The sequence below is a fragment of the Bicyclus anynana genome, chromosome 22 (genome assembly GCF_947172395.1).
Source record: "Bicyclus anynana chromosome 22, ilBicAnyn1.1, whole genome shotgun sequence".
NCBI classification, from domain to species: domain Eukaryota; kingdom Metazoa; phylum Arthropoda; class Insecta; order Lepidoptera; family Nymphalidae; genus Bicyclus; species Bicyclus anynana.
This window is the reverse complement of record NC_069104.1, coordinates 5,079,435-5,106,001: the sequence shown is the minus strand read 5'-3', so window position 1 is coordinate 5,106,001 and position 26,567 is coordinate 5,079,435. Positions and strand designations below refer to the sequence as shown.

Below are 26,567 nucleotides of genomic sequence, written 5' to 3'. Positions count from 1 at the left end.
CCAGTTATGTTGGGTTCGTATTACGAGGCTATGGAAAATAGATAGACATTTAAATTTAGGATAACCTAAAAATCAAAATTATTAATATAATAAATTCGGCTAAACGTAAAAACCTTTATTTTGGTAGTAGGTAAGTACAGAATGATTTCCCAAAATGTTTCTGAATTTCCCTCTAGGGTAACGTGTCAGCGTCCTTCACCATAATCAGTTTCAGTTTTTTCAGAATTTCATTTTCTTTTAAAACATTCTCAATCTCGATTTAAGAAGTAGTCCTTAAAATAGTTATATACAATACAACTTAATGGCTTCTTAAACAAGTACCAGCTATAAATGACAATACATTCGTATCCTTTTATCTATGGTATCTAGTTATGTTCGTATCTATACGGTAATCTTTAAATTGAATGACACGTCATCATACTGGAGGGCTATATCCCGTTCAAGTACGTCTACGATAATAGGATAGTGACTAACCAGACTGCTGAGCCCTACCTACTAGATTTAGTCTATCTAGTAGGTAGGGCTCAGCAGTCTGGTTCCTCTGGTCTGGCACCTCAACCAATTTAGAAAAAAAAATCTTGAAAAAAAGATGAGCACGCAACCTACTTCTGGCACAAAATCTTAACCTGGGAATCGAACCTATAAGATATTTTTAATAACGGAGGTTTGAGACAGAGTATTTTTAGTTATTGTGTGCTTTTACTCTTACTCGTATATCGTCAGTTCTTATTCTTTCTAATTATACTTACTCGTAATTAAGCAATTTAACTTTATTATGTAACAAACTATATATTTAAGAAAATTAATAAATAATTTTTCGCAATTTACTGTTTCGCATTCTAATACATTCCAAAGTTGTTAAGAACATCTCTATACAAGCAATCATCTCTGCAATATCATAACAAATTATCTCTATATACATTAACACAGTATAGAATTGCTATAAAACATACTTGGTCAAAGAATGCCCACCACTAACCAGTAACCGTCCATATAAACATTTGTTAATTGTAATGTGGTTACTAATATAAAAAAGGTCATAACTACGTACAAAACGCGCCACTCAATGTCTCATTAAAACCTTATTAGCCCGAGATTCCGTATCAAGATACTCACAACACATGCCTCTTCGCAAATCGTCGCACAGCAAGTACGCACATGAGTATCAATAACTGTCATTACAATCATTATACCATCATCTCTTTTACGCAACCCGGCCCGTAATTACAACATTACTTACGTCCCTTTCGAACTCATTAATTTGAAACGACTCCCGCAATACAGAATCGCTCTGTTCCACTCGCGCCGAAACAACGGAAAACTTATCGTATATCCGTCTCTGTTGCACTTTGTTAATGCGCCCTAAAATGAAGCCTTAAAATTTTCTTTTTTTCCTCAAAAACGAAAGCCACTTTCTAAGGATGACAAGTCAAAAGTGTTTAAGACAGTTTTGAAATTGGTTGTCCCCCAGCACGGGCAGACTCGTTAAGGTGCGTTTCGTTTGGGAAAAAAAAGAAAAAATAACGTGAGCGGGAAAGAGAGCCTTCGTTGGAGGCTTTTTATAGTCGCTTGGCCGATGCGCTCGCGCACGCCGGCATCCGAGCTTAAGGATCGGCCTAATCTCATTCTAATAAAAAGCTTACGCATATATCGACGTGTTATTATTAGTTTTGAATTAAAATAGTTTTTTTTTTCGTCGTGCTTCGGACATTCTGTGCGGTATAGGTGTTGAATTATGTCAGGCACGTGCCGTTTATGGCTCCTTTTATGGTTATATTTTGACGTTAAATTAGTGATTTTTTATTAGGGTTGTTGTTATTATCATTGAGACTTCTTCGTTCACACTGTGTGGTCGTGTTTTGTTTTTTTTTTATTTATTTTTTTATGAAATGGAATTTAATTGAGTTGTGTTGTGACTTTACTTCGGTTTGATTTCCGCTGACAAAATGTTTTTAAGGTAAGTTTTTATTGTTGTTTATTTATTTATTTATTTTTACAAATTAACTAAACAATCAAGAAAAAAGCTATCTAGGCAAACTTGATTTAAATGGCTGCAACTTGTTATCTTAACCTTATGCTGCGCTGCGGTACAATTGTTGTTATTAATTTTAATTAGGCAAAACATCTATTTTTATGAAAGGACTCTCAAGGGACGACCTAATGAGTACTAAAATAATAGTTTAGAAAAGATTAAGTAAATTATGGAATACAAAAAAGAACAATAATTATTTTCATATATTGAAAAGATTTTCATGCGGTTTTCATAGAATATGAGCAAGCAAGTTTAATTGATATTTGAATCAAGTAAAAATCCGATTTGCACAAAAACAAGGAAGCGCGCGATTGCAAGCATTCAACAAGTCATTATTTTCAAAGATCCGTTATTAGTGATATTAAATAAATAATAGGTTGCCAAGTTTAATTGCAGCAGATCTACTGGATCAAAACCAATTTTGAAAATTCTATGACCACTTATAGTTTCACCAGCGTAGTTTCTGTTGCCGTGAGAATACGGCGATAAAATATAGCCTATGACACTCATAAATAACGTGTCTTCCTTGAAGTAAAAGAATTTGCAAAATCGATTTAGTAGATCCAGATATTACAACGACACCACAATCTTTACCTGTTTATAATATTAGTATAGATATCACTTTTTTAATTCCCTAGCCTCATTGATAGGCTTACAGTCAATCAGCGGAGTATTTCTGACTATTCAAATCAGCAAAGAAGAGATTCGCAGATAAATCAAAGTCACCGAAGTGTCATATTTTACAGGCCTTAAAAATTCATCGACTGATGAATTTGTAAGGCCTTTAAAATATGACCTAGCAAGCATAGAACTATTTCATCTATAAAGTCAGCCACTGATGATCTAATAAGCTCACATGCCTGCAGCGCTAACGGCTTGACAGCAGATAAAAGTGATCGTGTATTGGTCGCGATGTGCATGGCATAATACTGATTGCGACCAACACACGATCAGTTTTATCGGACGTTAAGCCTAGCATTGCGGGCATGTGGCCTTATCGGATGGTGAATGGCTAGCTTAATAACAAGCTTAACATCTATACTAATATTAAGCTGAAGAGTTTGTTTGTTTGTTTGAACGCGCTAATCTCAGGAACTACTGGTCCGATTTCAAAAATTCTTTCAGTGTTAGATAGCCCATTTATCGAGGAAGACTATAAATTATATAATATCCCTATATTTATACGGGAACAGGAGCCACACGGGTGAAACCGCGCGACGTCAGCTAGTTATTCATAAGACTGAAAACGAATAACAATTTTATTTTCGTTATTACGTAAAAACTGTATGCCCGTGTTCAGACAAAAACATAATTCCATTAAAGTAACAAAACAAAAAACTAGTCTAACCGCTGAAAATAGGTTTTATTGTTACTAAAGTGCTAAGTGAAAAAGACATCCTACGACACAAGTTGTGTTCAAACGGATATCGCCTTATTTGGAAGTGATATAAGCACTAAATCTCCCTGCACATACAAATTTAACGCGCCATAGACTGAGTAAATTCAGGTTGAGGTAACCTTGTGAAAAAATAAATAATAACATAACACATGAACGTATTTTTCGTGCTTAGTGCTTGTTATTTTTTATGAACGTCTAGTCTTTTAGAAAATACAAAAATTTGTTGCATCTTAAAGAATTTTTTTTTTTCTAAATTTTACATGTAGAATAGTTTCGGAGAAAAAGGGAATGGTCCATTTGTTAAATTACTTTTTACAAATAAAAAGTAACTAAAATTCTAACAAAAATGTTTTTATAATCCTCATAACAAAATCACACGATGAAGTTCGCAAAAGTTCTTTTATATCTTAAATAGTAAAGCAAAACTTCGACTTCGTCCGCAATTAATTTGGTTTTTTACTAATCCCGTGGGAACTATGGATTTTCCGGGCAAACAATTGCTTATGTTGTTTAATGTATTTCTCTTTCTTCGAAGCTAAAGCTAAGCTAGCTATGTAGCTGATTTGTCTGAAATTTAAAACGAACATGCATAATACCTGAGATTAACACTTGCCTATGTGTTAATCCCTTTTATCCCGAAAAAATAGTTTTTGCGAGATTTGCGAAAAACTGAAATCCACTAGTATATTTATACTTATTAATTAAAGCAAATACATGCTTTAGTACCTAAACGTAACTAAAACCAACAAAATTTTATACTAGAGATAGGGTACTAGCGCATCAAAACTAAGGCGGACAAATGTGCATAACTATCTTAATTTCATATAATCGCTTATTAAACAACGAAAGTTATTTAAACGCATATGACCTAAATATTATCTACAATATAAAGTTGTGTGTTCAGGAAGTGTATAAACTATATATACATAAATATATATTGTAAGTAAACACAAAACACTTTTTGTAGGCACGTAACATATCTATAGAATAAAATAATCACTAACTAAAACAGAAATATGATATATTGCAATTTATCTCTGTAGGATATCTAAGCTAGCCGAAGACTTGTAACTTGTACAAGGAAATTCAATAGTAAAATACCAACGAACGTCTTACAAAAAAATATTAAACGGACGCCATTACCAACTTAAAGCAAACAGTATCCCCCCTGAACGCGTTACAAGATAATAGACAAGACAGATAAAAGGCAGTGAATCTTTAAAACTCCATGGAACATTGAATAAAAAAACTGGCCTCTATGTTTCTAAGATCAACAAAAAGAATATCCGAAATACAACATCTGATTATCTATCTCGACTACGCCATTGTAACGACGTCGATTGACGTCGTCGATACAGTACGATCGAACGATCGAACGGATAAAATATTTCGGTCGTCATTATGTCAAATCTGCCCGCTTTTGACAGAATTATCGTATGTAATCAAGTAATCACGTCAGTTGGCTTAACTGCTGAGAAATGCTTACAAGTGCCGGCGCTGTTGGGTCGATGCCCATAGTTTCGGTAAAGGTATTCGGAAATGGACGTGTGCTATATTTTATCGACGAAGAATCGACATTAGAGATGGGTGGTTATGTTGCCAGTACTTCTCAGTATCGTCAGTATTTGTACTGTTTACTTTTTCATCATCGTAATATTAGTCTACCACGCTGACCCAATGTGGATTATCAGACTTCACACTAGAGAATTAAGATAATTTTCAGGTATGCAGGTTTCCTCATGAAGATTTTCTTTTACCGTTTGCGACACGTAGTATTTACTAGTAATTAATTTACTAGTAACTTGCTATATGTATATATGTCAAATCTTATAAACTAAAAAACCATATGACCATAGGGTCTTTAACTGAACAACATATACCCGGTATATCCTATATCAGTTGTAGCAGAGAAAATATTTACTGTGGTTGTAGGCTTATTAATAGTTATCAGTAATAGTTATATAATCATTAATAATTTAATACTGAAAGAAAAATATGGGTAAATTCACTAAAGTTAGTAAATTAAAGTTAGTTTTGACCACTTTTGACTGAATTAGTACGCTGTTGAATATACTGACGTCTTAAATACTATGATCGAAAAATGGTAACCAATATATCAATTACTTATTATTACAATAATCGCGGTTACCTCAAAGACGTAACATACAAACGTTTTAAAAGCGCGTATTTGAAAACGTTAATTAAATTGTCAAATAATTACATAAAAATTAAAAAAGACAGACCCTTGGCTATTAAATCAAGGGTCAGATAAATGACAGATACAGCGCATATACTCATAGTGAGGTATTTTCTCACTTCGAAGAAAGTTCCTTTGGAAGACAAAATTATTATGTTTTTTAAAATAATTAACGAAATATGTGATTAAATAAAGCAAAAATGAAAAACTAAGCGTTATATCTTACTTGTACCTCTTTTAATACAAAAAGTAGAAAACGAATCAAACATTTCCTTACACGCGGTTTCCAACACGTGCCCAACAAAACCAGATGTACCGAAGCAAAGAATTAGATACAATTTACACGGCGCGCTCCACGAAGCGACGCACCGTGAAATGTAACTATTTCATGCTCCCAACTATGCTCGGAATGTTATGCTACATTAATGCTCTTTCAAACAAGATCTTTATAGAAATGTACTACTTCTCAATGAACTAAAGATAAAAGAAAGGCTTTCGTTGACTGTGCTTTTACGGATCTTGAAGTTCTTTGGCCACATCTCCAGAAATCATGATTCTATAGAACGTCAGACCAATTATTGTATAGGACCTGCCTCGTTAGACGTTACTTTTCTGTCAAAGTATATGATCAACGATCTAATGAGATTATAACAACTGTATCTATATAATCGATGTTTCATAGTTGCAATCATGTTCGTCGGTTAAAGAGCTCCGTAAAAGTACCTATTTGTGTAATTGAATGGTGTAAAAAACGGGCATAAACTTCTAGTTTAGTATAAGATATATACCAAATCTAAGCTCGCTTCCCTTAGAAAATGACAGACAATTTTGTTCGTGACTATGAGTGCGATACAGGTCCTTCTATAATTGGTCTGAGCATAGAACGCTTTGTAGTGTTGCCCTTGCACTACCAACCGCCCAAGGCAAAAGATCCAGAGGCCGATGTCCAACCCGCTGGACGGATTTAGTTAAGGCTGCTACACAGTCATCTTTGGCGGAGTGTACTCAAAATGCAGCCAATCGCCAAAAGTGGAGGAGCATTGCACAGAAGGCGTCGCTCATCGCTGCAACCACGACCACTCTGCCAAGAGTGTACGATGAAGAAAAACTACTTCGACGGCCTCCGTGGCGCAGTGAACGGAGCTCCTGGGTACGATCCCCGGCTACCGATTGAGGTTTTCTTCATTGGCATCGATATAAATAGTTAGATGGGCCCCTTCATATTAAAGAACGCACAATTTTATGTCATTACCCAAAGATGTGGACGCACATCTTATCTTAGTATGTAACAAGCACATGCTGTGAGTGGACGTGGACTTGAAAAAATATTTACTGTCTTTTCTTATTTTAATCCCTTAATTATGCCTTCGTGTTCATTTTGGAAGTGTAAAAACACAAGCCACAACATAAACAAAGAGAAATGTGTTACGAGTGACGACGTACTCAATGTGCGAAACCAATGACAATTCCGCGACGCTTTGAGGCCCATCTAACGATCTAAGATCGTCCAGGTCTAGCTGGTGGGAGGAAAGGGGTGTGGATTTTCATCCTTCTCCTAACAAGTTAGCCCGCTTCCATCATAGACTGCATCATCACTTACCATCAGATGTCAATCAAGGGCTAACTTGTAAAGAATTAAAAAAAGTAGTAGCTATGCCTTGCGGTTTCACTCGCGTAAAATGTCTTTGTCGACATCTCTGGCATAGTAGTACTGTGGTTTCCAATAGAGACGTACTAGATTCGATTTCCAATTTAGGATTTCATATTTTCTAAATTGGCTTAGATCTGGATTGAGGGCCTAATGAGGATTGGCAGACTTCACACACATAGAGAATTAAGAAAATTCTCAGGTATGCACGTTTCCTCACGATGTTTTTCATTCGCCGTTTGAAGCACGCAATATTTAATTTAAAATGAAAAAAAATGAAAACTATATACATTTTTACAAATTAGTTATTAGGTAGATACTATAATTTTCTCAAAGTTTCAGTTTAACGAAGCGTTACACTAAAAAAATTAGAAAATAAAATTAAATAGAGAAGAATTTCGTCGGACCACGGTAAAAAGTACCGTAAAATCTAAGTATTTCATGCTCTAACTATGTTAGGAATGTGATCACTTTATTCGGAATCATCGTAAAAGAATGTTCCGAATTTAGTATAAAAAGTTCGGGGCATTCTTAATAAGTTATAGTCGATTAGACAGAACTCTGTAAGACCAATGCATCAGTGTAGATAATGTCACCATATATATCTATTTAGAAAAGTGATAACTTGGAAAATTTTAAAGAATTAGAACTGCTTCCGACCAGCTTGCTTCCATATCACATTGGTGTTATGTGACAATTCAAGTCTTTGACTAACAAATTCCACGCTGACGAAGTTGCAAGAGTTGCAACTCATTTCAATAATCCAAAATAATTTTCAAATATTCTCAAAGTTACAGTTTTATTCAGCTATTTTCTTTTATCTTTGCTTGCATAATTCCTTTTATATTAGAAACATAATATGCAATATTTATACATAATGATGCAGTCCTCAATTTATTATCAGTTCAGGGCTTGTGCCATGTGGCACGTCGGTTCTTTTTTTACAAACGCTAACGCTTCGAAAAACGCTACTAACAAAATGTATAGGAATTTACTATCGACAGGTCATGAGATCAAGATCTGTCAGACCACACATTTTCTAGTTTCTTAAGCGTTTGCGATCGTAGAAAAAGAATCATGTCACTGCTCTATTGCAATATCACACGTTATTGCTTTAGAACTTGGATGTCCAGTGGTCAATTCACTAACTTTGACGTAAGTTAGCTACATATAATTAATATCAAATTAATAACAACCGTATTTTTCTCGTATCCTATTACGTAATGCATTGTTTACAAAAATCACGATGTCAACTGGAAAATGTCGAAGGGTTGTAGTAGCAATCGGATGACATTTTTACCTATAATCTCAAAATTGATCAGTTAGCATTAAATAAATTAATACTAAATCACATGAATTACTTAAGAATTACTTATAATTATCAAATTGGTAAATTTCGTATATGTCCACAAACAAATGTCAAAATTATTGAATTTGCCTGCTTGTTTCTCAGGATTTTCTTTTTTCTAAGGAACTAATATCTAAATTCACTTCAGTGTATCTTGCTGGTAAACTTCATCCAAGTCTACTCATATAATTACATCCCTGCTGTTAGACACATAATCATCAACATCATCAACAACCCATATTCAGTTCATTATTGAGCACGAGTCTCTTCTCAGTATGAAAAGGGTTAGGCATTAGTCAACCACGGTGGTCAGGTTGACAGGCTTCACTAATGTAGAGAAAGAAAATTCTCTAGTATGCAGTAATTCTTACGATGCTTTCCTTTACCGTTTGAGAGACGTGATATTTAAATTCTTAAAATGCACACAACTGAAAATGACTATGAACAAACTGAACTTTTACTTAAAGATAACTTTTCTTAAATACGGACGCAATTATTTCAAATAAAACACAAACTGATAACACACACACACGCACATACACACACACTAAATATATTATAATTTATAATTCTGTTATTTGTTAACTACGGTTCTTCTGTGTGGTGAAAGAGCGAGGCACCCAGTAATACGGGTTTTCCACCTAGTACAAGGGCCCTTGCTACTTGTTTGTAAGACTTAGTTGACGAATAAAGATTTTTTCATTTTTCATTTTTCAATGACGATACCTCAGTCAAATCCATTAAATCCTTATTGAACCCAGAACTATCAAGAAGCAGTCTTGAAACAATATTACCATCAAACTATTATATTCAGTTTAAAAAAGAGAAGTAACACATTTGATATATTATGCAGACTTCCGACCATCGTTTTTTCGACACAAGAGAGTAGCCAGCCCGTCATGTTAGCATGCACCGACGCGCTTGCCGGCGCATTTCATCTCACCTGGGAGTCCTTTTTGTAACCATTAAGTTTATTTTTTATTCGTGACGATTGTGGGAAGTTGGACGATGATTGGTGCCCCCGCCGGTTTATTAATTTGATTGAATCGCCCGATTGTTTGTTTTAGAGATTTGGAAACAACTGATCTAATGATATGTTTGGAGCTGTAGCGATGATGGATTGTTTTGGAGGATTTCTTTTTATTCTTTACAAGTCAGCTTACCATCAGGTGAGATTGTAGTCAAGGACTACAATCTCACCTGATGGTAAGTGATGAGGCAATCTAACTTGTTAGGAGGAGAATGAAAATCCACACCCCTTCCGGTTTCTACACGACATCGTACCGAAACGTTTAATCTACGTCTTTGCCGGTAGGGTGGTAACTAGCCAAGGCTGAAGCCTCCCACCAGCTAGACCAATTAGGAATACCTCAATCGGCCCAGCCGTGGATCGAGCCCAGGACCTGCATCTAATAAATCCACCGCGCATACCACAGCGCCACGGAGGTCGTCAAAAAAAAAAAAAAAAACAAAATTGAATAATTCAACAAATTATTCATTTTCTCCGTTTGTGCCGGACAAATTTCTCAACGGAGTAGGAAACGTAAAAAGCGGAGGGTATTCTAGGATCATAGACAATGCGCGGATACAGTGTTCCGGACAGGTGTACTCGCATGTCGGCGCGATACACACATATTACCATAACGCGCAAACCATTAGAATCGTTGTAATAGCGCCGACGGATGCGGAGCTTTTATGTTAGACGACTTTGTCGGTGACGACTTGTGATCGTCCACGGGGAGCTCTAGCCATATCGATTTTATTTCTACAATCGATAACGTTTCTCACACTTTAAAATGTTTGAGGATGACATTTTGTCCAACGATATTTTATAATATTAGATAATTATGTTGCGTGCTTACAAAATCAGCGCCTAAAGTGTTCCAAAACCAGTTACTCCACTGAGCGCACACATGCACAATTTTGCTTTTATTTACATCATATATCTATACTAATATTATAAAGCTGAAGAGTTTGTTTGATTGAACGCTATAATCTCAGGAACTACTGGTCCGATTTGGAAAATTCTTTCAGTGTTAGATAGCCCATTTATCGAGAAAGGCTACAGGCTATATTATCTCCGTATTCCTACGGGAACGTGAACAACGCGGGTAAAACCGCGCGGCGTCTACTAGTTTATGTATATTTATTGCACTTTCTGAACACACAACTCGACATTGTAGACAATATTTAGCTATTTTTATGTTTGTGATGTAAAATTAAGATTAATAGGTTTATCTGATAGGACTGTGATGGACTTGCCAATGCACAACTTTAAGCAATGTGTTAAAAAACATTTACTTAGTCGAGGTTACTACACTATTGATGAGTTCCTTAACGACAAAGGTGCTTGGAGGCCATTGGATCAGCTTCCACCTTCACACAGGAAATAAAACTATAAGAAATTGTAATTTAATTGTTATCAAATGTAAATTGTAATACTGTATGACTTTTTCAAAAGAGCAACTGTTGAGTTTCTTGCCGGTATCTTCTCAGCAGAACCTGCCTTCCGAACCGGTGGTAGAATCTTTACAAATAGTCAACTGACGTGTCAAAAGTGCTTGTAAACTGAGCCTACTTGAAATAAATGAATTTTGAATTTTTTGAATTTTATCATGTGATAAATAATGTCATTATTATACATTTTATTAATTTTCAAAGCGTTAGTGTGGTTATACAAATTGTGTAGTACGTTACCCCGGTCCTATACTCGGAATTTTTTATCTCCATTAATAGAGATTTTGGTATATATTTAGGCTCAAGGAAAAATTTGCTTGACAGTATTAATTATCAAAATTCGTTACAGCACTACAGTGGATGCAGTTTACGCCTAGTTAACGCCTAAATTAAACATAATTTCAATTGAAATATTGAGTTAATTGCTGGTTAGTAGCAAGACACGAGCTACATACGAGAAATATGAATTGTCAAATAAATTAAATGTAATTTTGCTATACGATATTGTTTGTTGAAAAGTATCGTTTGTCGTTAACGTATCGTAGTCGTAAACTATAAAAACGGAGAGGACGCCTCGATTTATTGCCTTACGCCTCTAAGATGTTTATTGTGATGCTAATATATAAGTTCATTTCAAATGCAAGCAATTTCTTTTCCTATATCCTTCACAGGAATACTAAATCAGTTGAGAAATCAATTTTCATTCATTTCTTTAAACGTTGATAATATCAGCAGTACTTGGATTGTATATTTTATAATAGACTAGCTGAGGCCGCGCGGATTCACTCGCGTGGTTCCCGTTCCCGTTGTAATACGGGAATAATGTATAGCATTATACCCTTTCTCGATAAATGGGCTATCTGACTTTTTCGAATCGTACCAGTAGTTTCTAAGACTAGCGCGTTCAAACTACAAACAAAAAACAAACAAACATACTCTTCAGCTTTAAAATATTGGTATAGATTAGGTATACTCGTAGATCTATAAACAAATATTAGATGTTCTAAAGTGTCTATTGTGCTATTTTCGTGACTTCAATATTAAAGTTTTTTTAAATATTTATAGCGACGTACAAAAATTGTCATATCTTTTAGAACGTATTACAAAAATGGATCATAATTATCTACGGTCTTTTATAGTAAGATTCGATAGCTATAACAAGACCTGCCCAAAATTTTCATTAATGTTTTGTTACAAAAAAGATTTTGTAGTTCAGAAATGACAGATACCTTAACCAGTGGATATGACCTCTGCCTTAGATTCAGAGGGCATAAGTTCGAATTCGATCCGGGGCATGCACCTCTAACTTTTCAACTATGTGCATTTAAGAAATTAAATATCACGTGTCTCAAACGGTGAAGGATAAACATCTTAAGGAAACCTGCATACCTGAGAATTTTCTTAATTCTCTAAGTGTGAAATCTGCTAATCTACATTAGACCATCGTGGTGGACTATTTGCCTTACCACTCTCATTCTAAAAGGAGAATTGCACTCAACAGTGTGCCGAACGTAGTTTGTCAATAATGATGTTGATATTTAAACTAATTTTATTCAAAAAAAAAAAAAAATTCAAAATTCATTTATTTCAAGTAGGCTCAGTTTACAAGCACTTTTGACACGTCAGTTGACTATTTGTAAAGATTCTACCATTGGTTCGGTAGGCAGGTTCTGCTGAGAAGATACCGGCAAGAAACTCAACAGTTGCTCTTTTGAAAAAGTCATACAGTATTATAATTTACAATTGATAACAATTAAATTACAATTTCTTATAGTTTTATTTCCTGTGTGAAGGTGGAAGCTGATCCAATGGCCTCCAAGCACTTTTATCGTTAAGAAACTCATCAATAGTGTAGTAACCTCTACTAAGCAAATGTTAAAAACTTTATTACCCTTGTCAACAGATTCGAGCCAACAAAGTCCACCAAGGGCGCGAGCAAGATGCGGCGCGACCTCATCAACGCGGAGATATCAAATCTGCGCGACTTGCTACCGCTGCCGCCCTCCACGAGACAAAGGCTGTCACAGCTGCAGCTGATGGCCCTCGTGTGTGTCTATGTGCGCAAAATGAACTACTTTCAGCAAGGTGACCTTCATGAAACCTATTTTTACCCGACTAAGGCCGGCCATACACGTATTTCGGATTTGTTTTCTCAATCTCAATGGTTTGATCCCAGTCAGCCTCGCTCACCATTTAAGGCGGCTGGGGTTCCGTGGCAGTTCGGTCTTGCTGGACTCGGCTAGGATAGTCCGCCGGTTTCTTAACCTGTCGCCCTAACCCCCGGCCGTTTGGTCTCCCTGCTGGGGTGAATCCTTTGGCCGATAGGTGGACGACTTTTTAATTGTGCATGTTATAGTTGGACAGATGTGCGGGCTTACAACGCTATACCTGTTCTATAATCGGCCGATTTAGTCGGCCAACTAAAAGTTGTAAGTGAGCGGGGGCTCTAATGCGTAATTTCGATTTGGAATCCCGTGAGACTACCACAGACTTTACGGTTTTCTTCATTCGCAAAGGTTCGCATTCGTTACGTATGCGCGGAATTTGTTCCGCTCGGATAAAAACGTACGTACGCGTCTTTGTATTTTCTACTAGCGGATTCCCACGACTTCGTCCGCGTGAAATTTAATTTCTCACAAATCCCTCGGGAACCATGAATTTTTCCGGGATAAAAAGTGTGTGTGTTTATCCATGCTATACTATATCTCAATACCAAATTTCAGCTAATTCGGTTCAGTAGTCAAGTCGTGAAAGAGTAACAAACATTCATATCATCAAAATCATTAGTTTTCTCAAATCTCGGGAAACCATGGATTTTTTCGGAATAAAAAGTAGCCTATGTGTTAAACTAGAGTAAAATTTATTTCCATTCCAAATTTCAGTCAAACCGCTTCCGTAGTAGCGGCGTTAAAGAGTTACAAACATCCATACAAACTTTCGCGTTTATGATATTAGTAGGAATGATTTCATGCATTCGGTTTTCCGAACTAAAAAAACGAGTATATTATGCGGCCGGTCTAAATAGTATCAGCTCATAAGAAAAGTCAAAAACGGATAAGTGTTGCGTAAATTCACTTAGATATCATTTAGCTTTTGAAAATTAAACTCCTGTAGAAAAGTTGCCTGCTTCATAATCGTGCATTAAAAGAGGTATATTCTATTTATTACTTACATGAACCTACTTTTCATTCACATCCGTGTAAAAATCGCGCCAGCAGTTTCCCAGGCCCCAGCATCTTTGGCTAAGCTCATCACGTATGCCGTTATCCCAAAATCTCGGCCATGTTTTTTTGAAAACGTCCCCAAAGTTTTTGTTTCACCTTCAGTCACGAAACAGCGTATTAAGACGTTTAAAATGCATTTAGTTCGCTATCTTATCTCCCATTGCTATTACTTCACCCATAACTCCGTCTTTCTTTCTGTTTTAGTATTTAAGAGTCACGACTTCAGTTATCAGTACAAGGAACAACAACCACCGACACCTAATATCGGATTTTCAAAGGTATGGTTTTACTTTTTCAAGTTTACAAGCATTTTACGATCACCGCGTGCAGTAATAAAAATTATTTGTGATACTACAATGTTGTTTTCAGGCATTTAAAGGCTTAGTGATGATATAAACTTATGTAAATGATTTTTTGATCTCTCATTTTTTTTAATAAATGAAAGAGTAAAAAAAACATTCGATATTTTCAAGCAATGAATACTTTCAAAGATACTTTTAATGTAATTTTCAGGCGTTCGAAATTTTTTATTTTCGCATTTTTGTTAATTATAAGTGACTTATTAATAATAATATTTGAGACGATGAAAGTTTTCATGATTTTCATTTATTCCGTCTTTTAATTATTTATTTTTTAATTAATTAGAGAATAAAAACAACAATGTTAATTTTAGACTATGAATGATGGTGATGACTTGATTTATTATTTATTACTTTCCCATAAAGGTTTTTTTAATATTATCATATTTTGTGACACGTAAATATTGTTTTCAGGCGATGAACGGTTTTATGATGATGATGACACAGAACGGGAAATTGTTGTACATATCGGAAAACGCCGCCGAATACTTGGGACACTCGATGGTTTGTACAATACCTACTGATTAAATTTAAATAAATAAAATTCAATATTCATGGAAATTAAGTTATAATGAAACACACCTAAAGTTTTTTCGAATTTCAAATAAAGTTTTATTCATGGTCTCGCCTAATCAGGGATTTTTGGGTACTGAAGCAACTAGTCAGGGCTCCGAAATGAAGAACCTCCTCATAAACGCGCCGTTTCAAGGCTTACTACCTATATCCGATTTTTGATCCAACAACCGAAGCGAAACAAGCTTCTTTAAGGGTGTTGTTTGTTGTTGATGTAAATATAGCCTATGAAATATACAAAGAACGAGGTTTTCTAGTTGAAAAAGAATTTTCAAAAAAGGTTCAATAGATCCCCCTACTATACAACAAACTTTACCTTTTTATAATATTTGTAAAATAATGTTTTTTTTTAGGAAGATCTTCTGATTCACGGCGACAGTGTTTACGATATAATCGACAGACAGGACCACCAAATGGTTCAACTAGAGCTAAATAGAGGCAGCAACGGAGAGACTGAAAACGTACCAAAGAATAGGCATTTCTTCTGCAGAATGAATGTATCCAGAAACGCTAGACGCCAAATGAGATTTGGTGACCAAAAAGTAAGTTCACTTTAATACTCTAATAGATAAATAAGTAGAAAACTACCTTTCGGCTGGTGGGAGGCATCGGTCGTGGCTAGTTACCACCCTACCGATAAAGACGTACCGCCAAGCGATTTAGCGTTCCGGTATAATGGTGTAGAAACCGAATGGGGTGTGGATTTTCATCCTCCTCCTAACAAGTTAGCCCGCTTCCATCTTAGATTGCATCATCACTTACCATTAGATGAGATTGTAGTCAAGGGCTAACTTGTAAAAAATAAAAGTGAACGCGATCTACGAATATAAAGGTTCGTTCAGTTCGTCAGATTCTAGTGAGATAATCGTGTTACAATCGGGTCGGGATTTGAAGCCTGGACTTTATCATTGGAGCTGCTATCCCCGAGTGATATAGGCTATCTGTTATATCCGTATTTCTACGGGAACAGAAACCACAATGCGTTTGAAATAAATTTAATCAAAAACTTATTCACTTATTATTAACCATCATTTATTTCTAATCATTAGATAACAAATTAGCTGACGCCGCGCGGTTTTACCCGCGTGTTTCCCGTTCCCGTAGGAAAACGGGGATAATATAGCCTTCCTCGATAAAAAGTTCCTATATAGATAGTTCCTGAGATTAGCGCGTTCAATCAGACAAACTCTTCAGCTTTATATATTAGTATAGATATAGATATTGATTATGTATATATTTCTTAAGCCAAATGACGTATTACAAATCCTAACTGTCACTTATCTCTTGTAGGTAGTTTTAGTTCGAGGGCATTATGTATCATACCTACCACTATGCAGTCGAAATGAGCCAGTGTTCCTAGCCTCGTGCACTCCCCTGGCGATGCCCGAGACGAGGGAGTGCGTAGTACACGGCGCTACCAACGTATTCACCACCATACACTCCATGGACATGAAGATTTTACACATAGACGCTAAGTAAGTGACGCGAGATAATAAGCACCTACAATGTTTGTATACAATATTTCCTTAGATGTACAAAATGTCGGCGTTTAAGATATAGTTAGCGCCGTCAATGAAATCGTGAGTGGAAAATTAAGAAAAACAAAATTGGTTTTTGTGTTGAACTGGATTAATGGGTATTTGTATACGGTTTTTAGGATGACATAAAATCGGTATAAAATTATATTACCTAAATTCTCCTAAATTATATTCGACAATAATTTATTTTAACTTAATTTATATCTGAAAACTTTCGGTTCAATCACGGAAACTCGTTGGAGAAAGATATAACTCATGCTTCAAGTAAACACACTAAAGCCTGAAAATTTACAGCAAATAAAGCACTATTTTGAAAAGAACATTCTCAAAGGATTTCAGGCAACCTTGTAAGGTCTCGGACATACTCGCAAAAATAATAACTTCAAAGAAAATTATCATTAAATTTGCCTTACATGCTCGTTTTGTTGCTCCAATGGTTAGCCAATGTGGCTTCAGATCATGAGCACGGAGTCCTGGGTTCGAAGCCCATTGTCGTTTTATGAAAAGTTGTCAGTAAATTGCTGTTACAACCCCGTGCCTTGAAAAATACATTTATCCTCGTTCCGCAATAATGGTGTTATAACATAGGCCCATGGTTAACTTAACTGAACTATAACTATGGGCCTTATAAGAAGGCTTAAAGTCACTCAGCGGGCGATGGAGCGATCTATGAAGTTTCTCTGCGTGATCGAATTAGAAAAGAGGAGATCGGCAGACCAATCAAAGTTACTGACATAGCTCGGCGAGTCTCAAAGCTGAAATGGCAATGGGCAGGTCACATAGTTCCATAACATTGGGGTCCCTAGGTGCTGGAATGGCAACCCGGCACCGGAACGTGTAGTGTTTGTCGACCCCCCGCTAGTTGGAACGAGGACATCAAACGGGTTGCAGGGAGCCGCTGGATGCTGGCCGAGACCATTATGTTTGGAGGTCCCTGCAAGAGGCTTATGTTCAGCAATGGACGTCTAAATCTAGTCAAAACCGACACCTACACGAAGATTAATTTCAAACATTACTACAATAAACTTCAACTTCGACAGCTTCAACTAATTGGACTATTCTTTCAGCGGCGAATGGTACTTAGGATGGAAGAAAAGCGAGTTAGCCGACGTATCGTGGTATCAAATTCTACATTGGGATAGTCTACGGGAAGCACAGGCCAAACATAGATTAGGTGAGTTTCAAAGTTTTTAAAAACCTCATAACTGTGTATAAGTAACGTTTAGTTTTAGCCTCTTGCTAGACAGTGCATTGTTGCATAATAATGTTCTTAGCTACTGTGTGATACTTAACTTCAGATAGACCTCCTTTGAGGTCCGGCGATCCTAAGAGCCGTGGTAACCCAGTGGATATGACCTCTGTCTCCGATTCCGGGGGTGTGGAACCGAATCCGGGCGGAGCATGCACCTCCAACTTTTCAGTTGTGTGCATTTTAAGAAATTATAAATCACGTGTCTCATACGGTGAAGGAAATCATTGTGAGGAAACCTGCATACCAGAGAATTTTCTCAATTCTCTGCGTGTGTAAAGTCAGCCAATCCGCATTGGGCCGGCGTAGTGGACTATTGGCCTAACGCCTCTCATTCTAAGAGGAGACTTGAGCTCAGCAGTGAGCCGAATATGGGTTGGTACCGATCCTTAGAATACAGAAATCCTTTTATAATACCAAACAAGTCGACAAAATATATAATCTCTCTGATGGGAACTCGTGAAGAAAAACTTCGTGAGGAAGCCTGCATATATGCAATTTTTTTTAATTCTCTACGTGCCATCCTATTAATATAACCCCTCTCATTCTGAGAGGAGACTCGTGCTCAACAGTGAGCCGAATATGGATTGTTAATGATGATGATCGGACCGTCACTAGGTGTATTGTTTGCATCTTAATCGTGTATCTATGTAAACATTACGTGTGCATACTTCGATTACAACCACAAGACAATTAACAAGAAACTCAACGTGGTAATGCTAATATAATTCTTGTTACGCAATGTATCGAACATGATTTGTATATTAAATCGACACTTCGCTTGTAACTATGTATAAAAGTATTATAAACATAGTAGTTAGCATACGGAATAGTAATTAATAATTTCTAATGTAACAATTGATGCTTTGTTTATAAAGAAAGGGTTGTACATAATTATTATAAGTACCTATTACAACGATATTCGTTAAGGATTGATACAAGAGGCAAATTACTTATATATACCTATTAGGTATGTTTATAAATAATATATTTTAACTAATGCCAAAGAACAATAAAACTAAAAATATTTCTCATATATAGTTTTTGTATTCAAATAGAATTAATAAGGTTGGAGTATACTTTTAGGCTAATATCCAAAATCAAAAACCATTTATTTCAACCGAGTACTTTTGATACGTCAGTTGATTATTTATTTTTTAATACCACTGCTTCGGAAGGCAGGTTCTGCTGAGAAGAAACCGGAAAAAAACTCTTTTTTAAAAAATACGTACAGTTTTATAATTTACAATTGATGACAAAATTATAATTTCTATTAGTTTTACTTCTTGTGTGAAGCTGATCCAATATTTTTAAGTGTTTCTCGACTGTAAAATTTATATTAAATATTTACAAAAACCAACATTTACAGAATGTATGCCTGTATGTACTGATTTACCAAATGAAGTATGTAAACCATCAAAACACTCACACTTTCTTTCAAAGGCTCACTACACCCTTTGTGACATAGTTCGTCCGATGAAGTACGAGCTATATTCTACCATCAAGAACCAATGCGTTGTTCGACGTATTCCTACCAAGTGCTGAACCGATTTGCAGATGCAGATATTATGTATATTTAGGCCTATCACATAACATCTGCATTTCAAGGATTACTATAAAAACAAACATTACAATAATGTTTTTCTTACAGTAACGCAATCTGACCAAGACAAGTGTTGCATACTGCTAGTGAAACTCCAACAGAGAAGCGGTCAGTTCCTATGGATTCACATGGTGCTACAAGTCAAAGATGCAGCCGATACACCGCGACAGTTCATCGTGGCTACTAACCAAGTTTTAAGGTAAGAAATACCTATATTTAAATCAGTGAACACTGCGAAGATCTGGCATGCTCTGCCAGCTTCTGTCACTTCTTTGCTACTAATATATTCAAACATTCGCCTGCTCACAGCCTTCATCTACAGCCGTGATAACCCAGTGGATATGACCTCTGCCTCCGATTCTGGAGGGTGTAGGTTCTATTCCGGTCCGGGGCACGCACCTCCAAATTTTCAGTTGTGTGCATTTTAAGAAATTAAATATCACGTGTCACAAACGATGAGCGAAAACATCGTGAGGAAACCTACATACCAGAGAATTTTCTTAATTCTCTGCGTGTGTGAAGTCTGCCAATCCGCATTGGGCCGGCGTGGTGGATTTATTGGCCTAACCCTATTCTGAGAGGACACTCGAGCTCAGCAGTGAACCGAATATGGGTTGATAACGACGAGGCGCCTTGAAGGCAAGCTTGTTTTAACGGCATTATACGAGTAGTTTGTCATCAGTCGTGATTGCAGCCAAGCACTAGCCTATTTGTACATAATCGTATGAAATATATTTCCAAATATAAAAACTCAATTCTTTGACCTCTCTACGAATTTATTATAACTATGGATATAGATAATTCACACATATTTATCATTCAATAGTGAAGAAGAAGCATCAATAATGCACGCGAACTCTTGGCTCTACCAATACTACGGCTACCAGAACCAACCGTGTGGCATGCTGGACCCGAGGTGTCAGAAGTTCTTCAGACGAGAACCATCTTACCCTGACCCCTACCAAGAGTACCAGTACGTTGAAAACCCGGAGGTTGATTACACTGGTTATCACATGACGCCTTATGTACATAAAACTGATGAATACGGATGTGAAAGAGTTTATACGGATAGAGGTCCTGTAGATTATTCAACGCATTCGCCTCAGTCTACTATTAGTGAAGAAAGGTAACTTTTTTAAATAATAATTATTATTGGCCCTTAAGGACCAACTGGCCCAATTACTTATTTGGTCTTTATTAATAACCTATTTAAACATCAAGTTAATTGAGAAATCTCCTGAATAGATCAACGGTAAGAGAGGTCGGACTCATCACCGAGGGGTGGTTCGATCCCCGCCCCGTTGGTCTATTGTCGTACCCACGCAAGTTAAAACTGAAAGACTAAAGAGACTTAAGGTGATAATTGCCGCCTCTATAATATAAAAGACTATACCCGCGGATACACTCACTATATGTATTAAGATGATAAGTAGTCTATGTACTATGATCTATCTCTGAGTCTAATCAAATCAAATCAAAATTCATTTACAAGGCTTAGTTTACTTTTGAAAGGTCAGGTATATGTCAAAATTTAATTTAATCTAATGGTATTAATAATAAACGAAAACTTAAAATTAAAGTTACGAGGGTTCCAAACGCGCCTTGGTCCGAGAAGAGCCCACAACAAACTCAAGATTCGTTCTGAAGTTCTATGCAGTGCAACCCGAATTTAATATAATAATATAATACAGACTAAACACAAGACCAACAAGGCAAAAAGAGATCATAATTTTTTTCTGTAGAGTATCCGTACAAGCATTTTATGGTCAACGGATTGACCAAAAATGGTCCTTGAAGACGGTACAGTTTTGGTTATGACATAAGATTACAGTTAGCTCCTGATACGGGCACAGAGTTCACCTACTTCAACCGAATTTAGAAAAAGTCGATATACTAATAGCGTATCAGATTCTAAGGGTCAAGTTCGGAACGTCCATCAAACATACTCGTAGCAAATACTACTTACTAAAATGAATCCACGGACTTGGCTTTATAATCTTTCTCTTCAAATTTATGTATTTGGTTAAGAGTAGGAGTACTACTCGTTTTATTTTTTACAGGACAAGTCTTAATGTCATCCATATCAGTAATGCCAAATTTCAACACCAATTATTATTAATTAGTCATATTTATTAGAAAAATATGCTATTTTATATTTTTTTATATGATATTTTATTAAAAACTAAACTATTACCCGAGATCCGCATGTAAACATTTTTTGATCCCTCGCGAATAATATAGGTACTTTTTATTATCTTCGCAAAAACCTTTTTTCGGTAACCCCAGTATAAAATGAATAACGGTTTTTTATTTATCTTACTTGAGATACTTTTCATCCGGATTCATCTTCTAAGATTTAATTTATATCTGTCTCAAAATTTTTTTTTCGTAAGTAGATTTGTATCCTGCTTTGTAAATAGTACAGCTGGTGTCCCTACTAAAGTCCGAGCGAGGATCGTGAATCTTTTATGATGTGCCAGTCAAGTTACAACTTTATGCTGCGGTGATAAAGTTGATATTGCATTAGAATTATTTTCGTTTGCGACTTCACAATAAATATGGTAATGAAAGGTGTCAAATTACGCGGATGGACAGACGGACGGACAGGGTGATGATTTTCTTATTTATATTCCCTTGTGACATGACGTGTACAAATTGTGGCTCGACCTTGTATGTTTGTTTGTTTTTTATGTAGCGTATAGACACTTAATAAGCCCATGCCACATTACTTTATAATAATAAAAAAAGACAACAAATGTAAGTCCGATTCAAAATTACGATTTATGTTTTATTTGAATAAAAGGAATTTAAGTGATGTCAAAATATACCTATGTTACTTGTACATCTTCTATATATATAAAAATGAATTGCTGTTCGTTAGTCTCGCTAAAACTCGAGAACGGCTGAACGGATTAATCTTATCTTGGTCTTCAAATGTTCGTGGAGGTATAGGGAAGGTTTAAAAGGTGAGAAAAATTTGAATAATTGCCGGGAAAACCATAAAAACAACCCTTTTCTATTTCCCATACAAACGTTTAAGAGTCAAAGGGTAGGGTATGGTAGGGGTAGAGTAGTGTAGAGTAGGGATAGGGAAGAAGTGCACATTGGTGAAAGCGAAGCTTTACCGGGTCCACTAGTATATATTATATATGTATTCTGTGCCTATAGATAAAAAGCTTTTTTAATAGACTTGAACCGTCTTTTTTATATACCATCACTTCTCCAATTAATTTAGAACTATATAAAATAAAATAAAAATAAACTCGGTAATATCTGTTTGTTTTCCGAATCGATAGTTGTTAAAAAAACATACGAACTTTTCAATAGATTTTTAAAATCTAATTAGAATTTAAACTATCGTGAGTGTTATTCGTATTAATAGATATGAAACACGGCTACAACTCACGTGATATAAGGTCGGAGTATGCCTGACTGGTTTCGAATACATACGGGGCCCTTAGTCACTTCTATCCATGATCTTCAAACATGATCAATATCTCCAATTAAGTGGATAACCTATATTCTGTAGTGAAAACAACAATAGACGAATACTTGAGTCTTAATCGAGCAGCTAATGAGGTGTAGACTCAGTTCAACTCAGTCGCTAGTAGGAACTGATCATAATGCTTGTTCTAGATCTCCGCTGCCCTGCGACGCGCCGGACGTAGTCGTGAACAGCAACATGTACATGTACCCCATGCACGGCAAGCGGGAGTACTACGACCACACACATGTGCACTACAACACGCAGGACCCATGCACTAGTACAAATATTGAAGGTACTAATATATTTATTTATTTCATTTATTTATTTATAGCCGGTATAATCCGGTCCGGAGCATGCACCTCCACCTTTTCAGTTGCGTGCATTTTAAGAAATTAAATATCACGTGTCTCAAACGGTGAAGGAAAACATCGTGAGGAAACCTGCTTACCAGAGATTTTTTTTAATTCTCTGCGTGTGTGAAGTCTGCCAATCCGCATTAGGCCAGCGTGGTGGACTGCTAGCCTAACCTCTCCCAGACTGAGAGGAGACTCGAACTCAACAGTGAGCCGAATATGGGTTGATAATGATGATGCTGTTGAGCACGAGACTCCTCTCAGAATGAGAGGGGTAAAACTAGTCCATCTCGCTGGCCTAATGTTGATTGGCAAACTTCAAACACGCAGAGAATTAACAAAATGAGACCATTTAGAAAAAGTATCCACTAGCCTATTGTAAAACCTTTATATTGTCATAGTTGTCATAATTAGGGTCATATATGGGTATAAACAAATACCTCAAAGACGGTAGTAACGCATCAGCAATGCTCCTGGTCGATTGGTCTAATGCACAAATGTCGGTTTTGCTACTTACTACTTTGCAAAGTTTGATAGGACTATATTAGAAGTTACTGAGCAATTATTTAATTAATGGGTAAAATATACACAATGCTAAAGCGAACACTTTGTGAAATCTTAAAAAAAAAATTACATTTAATTTTTCTTCCTCAGGTATAGAATACTCGCCGGCAAAGAGGATGCGACTAGCACCTGGCCCTTTGAGCTTAGAAGGCACCGACGGTATGGACCGATGGAACCCCAGTCCGCCATGGTCGGATACCCTCAAAATCACTGACTATACCCAGAGGTTCACCCCCTATAACATGATACCAATGCCAGCTGAAAGAGCCTCTATGGTGACCTAACTATAATTCAATTATTACCTAGTGTATTATAATGCATTTAAAATAAACGGTTTTATGCAATACCGAGCAATAAGTTCCATTAAATTAAAAAATATATATTTATCGGCTTGAATGAAAGATGCAATACTGCTCAGTATAGTGTAATCTAGATTGGTTTTAACTTGTGCTTGTGTAGTGTCTATGAATGAACTCGAAGAGTAATTTTAAATACGACATTACATGAAGCGTTTTTTAGAAATTGTGTGGACGTGCAAGATGAACTGTGAAAACATTATGTTGAATGAAATAATGTCTAAAATATGTAATTAATGGGCTAAAAGAATATTCTGGGGAAAAAAATTATGGTGTGATCCAGGACATGTTTTTTTTAGAAATATTTTTATTATTTCAAACTAAAATTAAGTTTGTTGTCTTCCTTTTTTGTAAATTTATCTTTCTATGCAATAAACAACGAATAAGAATTTAAATGTTTAAAAGCTCAATTCAATTTTGAAGAGTTTGTCAGTATTTTTAGTTATAATTTATAGTAAATGAATAAATATTAAATTAAAAAGTATTATTGTTTGTAAGGAAATGAAAAAATATTCCGTCCAAATATTTTTCATTGCATTCCAAAGGAATTCTTTAGAGTTATTTTGTCTATTACGTTCTAGGCATAACTTTTGTAAATATTTATTTGTAGATTATTTTGTGTATAAACTAAGTAGAAAAATTCAGAAATATACTTATAAAGCTATAAAAGTTGTTTTACTTTTGTCTATCTCGTAAGAATCCTAACACTTCCCCATTTCAAATTGCTTTAAAAACTGAAATTATTTCAAGCAATTTTCAGAGTAAAAGTCAATCTAAAGTATATCACTATAAAGTGCATTAATCATGCATAGTACCTATTTGACTTCACTTTACAGTAGTAGTATAATTTTGATAGCAATCTTAACTTGGCCTTTGCGAGTGATTTATTTGGTATAAATATAAAGACACCGAAAACCGTATTCTGAATTTCGGTATAATTGGCCACACTATGAGAACCAAAAGTCATCTGATCTTCTGAAAGAAAGAGTTCTACCAGAATATTCTAGATATCTTAATATATAAATGCGAGAGAATATATAAATTCATCACAAAATCTGTACTAATATTATAAAGAAGAAACATCTGATTGTTTGTTTGCAATGAACAGACTCCATAACTAATTAACCCATATGAAAAAAAATTCACTATTGGGAAGCTACACTATACCTGGGTGTTGAAGGCTATTTATGTATGTATTTCTACTACGAACAAGAACTACACGAGTGTAACCGCGTGGCGTCTCCTAGTAATTAATAAACATGATATAAAAACTGATATTAACTTAGTACTTTCAGATTACAAGAACTTCATAAAGAAATACTACTTTGTAATCCAGGTTTGATTCATTCAACCAATTAATAAATTAACATAAGTTTTGCGAACCGCTTAAAATGCGTTCAATTTACATTAACGGCAGTATCGCACTTCCTAATAGATGTAAAGCGCTTAACAGGCATCCATTCTAAGAAAACCCCAGGGACTCTGTTGAAATTTCGCACACGGCTTGAAAATTTGTATGTGGAAGTACCGAGTGTAGATCATTTTATAATGGCGGCGCTACAACCGTCAAATTGATAAAAGCTTCACCGGCATTAGTGTGGTGTAAGTTTAAAGCGATAAGTATTTTGTAACTGTTGGAGACGTACAATTTATGCATTGCATAACTATGCGCTTCCAAACACAAGAATAAAGTATTTTCTGTAACTGTCTACTCAAATTAATCTATAATAATTGCTTGATTTTCCTTACAAAACTTTATAATTAGAAAGCACATAAAATAGAATTTTTATACATAGGATTTAATTTCAATCATTATTGATCTATTTATTATTAACTAGAATATTCATTGAAAGCAGATGTTTATAATTCATTCAAGCGAATTCTATGTATGTAGATACACCACAAATATTATTATAACTATTTATAATTAAATAATAGTATTCGGTACGGTCATTAAATAGTAATCGGAACTAATATTATATTAGTATAGCCATAGATTTATAACATTAAAAGTAGTTTAATAATTTACCTCAATCTATACATTAGTGTTAATTGTGTTTATAAACGGGAAAGATTTTTCTTTTTTGTATGTGACGAATAAACTCAAAGACTTCTTATCCGAGTTGAATAATTCTTTCACCAATAGAAAGCTACATTATCAGGGGGTAACATAGGCTTTA

At 35.6% G+C, this 26,567-nt stretch overlaps 1 protein-coding gene across 1 annotated transcript; it reads left to right on the top strand.

Annotated features, from left to right (window-relative positions):
• Nucleotides 1-1,460: 1,460 nt before the first annotated feature.
• On the top strand, nucleotides 1,461-25,049 carry LOC112046861 (PAS domain-containing protein cky-1-like). The gene is made up of 11 exons (XM_024083683.2): nucleotides 1,461-1,957; nucleotides 12,985-13,166; nucleotides 14,510-14,583; nucleotides 15,079-15,168; nucleotides 15,591-15,779; nucleotides 16,528-16,712; nucleotides 17,843-17,949; nucleotides 19,676-19,826; nucleotides 20,454-20,753; nucleotides 23,264-23,406; nucleotides 24,122-25,049. Exons 1-11 carry the CDS (start codon nucleotides 1,947-1,949, stop codon nucleotides 24,313-24,315), a joined length of 1,626 nt encoding a protein of 541 aa, XP_023939451.1. The 5' UTR covers nucleotides 1,461-1,946; the 3' UTR covers nucleotides 24,316-25,049.
• The last annotated feature ends 1,518 nt before the right edge of the window (nucleotides 25,050-26,567 follow it).

What these genes read in the sequence shown, in the direction of transcription:
- LOC112046861 (XM_024083683.2), top strand. An exon ending in CTAATATCGGATTTTCAAAG is followed by an intron (nt 14,584 to 15,078) that starts GTATGGTTTTAC and finishes TATTGTTTTCAG; the next exon opens with GCGATGAACGGTTTTATGAT. An exon ending in CACTAGTACAAATATTGAAG is followed by an intron (nt 23,407 to 24,121) that starts GTACTAATATAT and finishes TTTCTTCCTCAG; the next exon opens with GTATAGAATACTCGCCGGCA.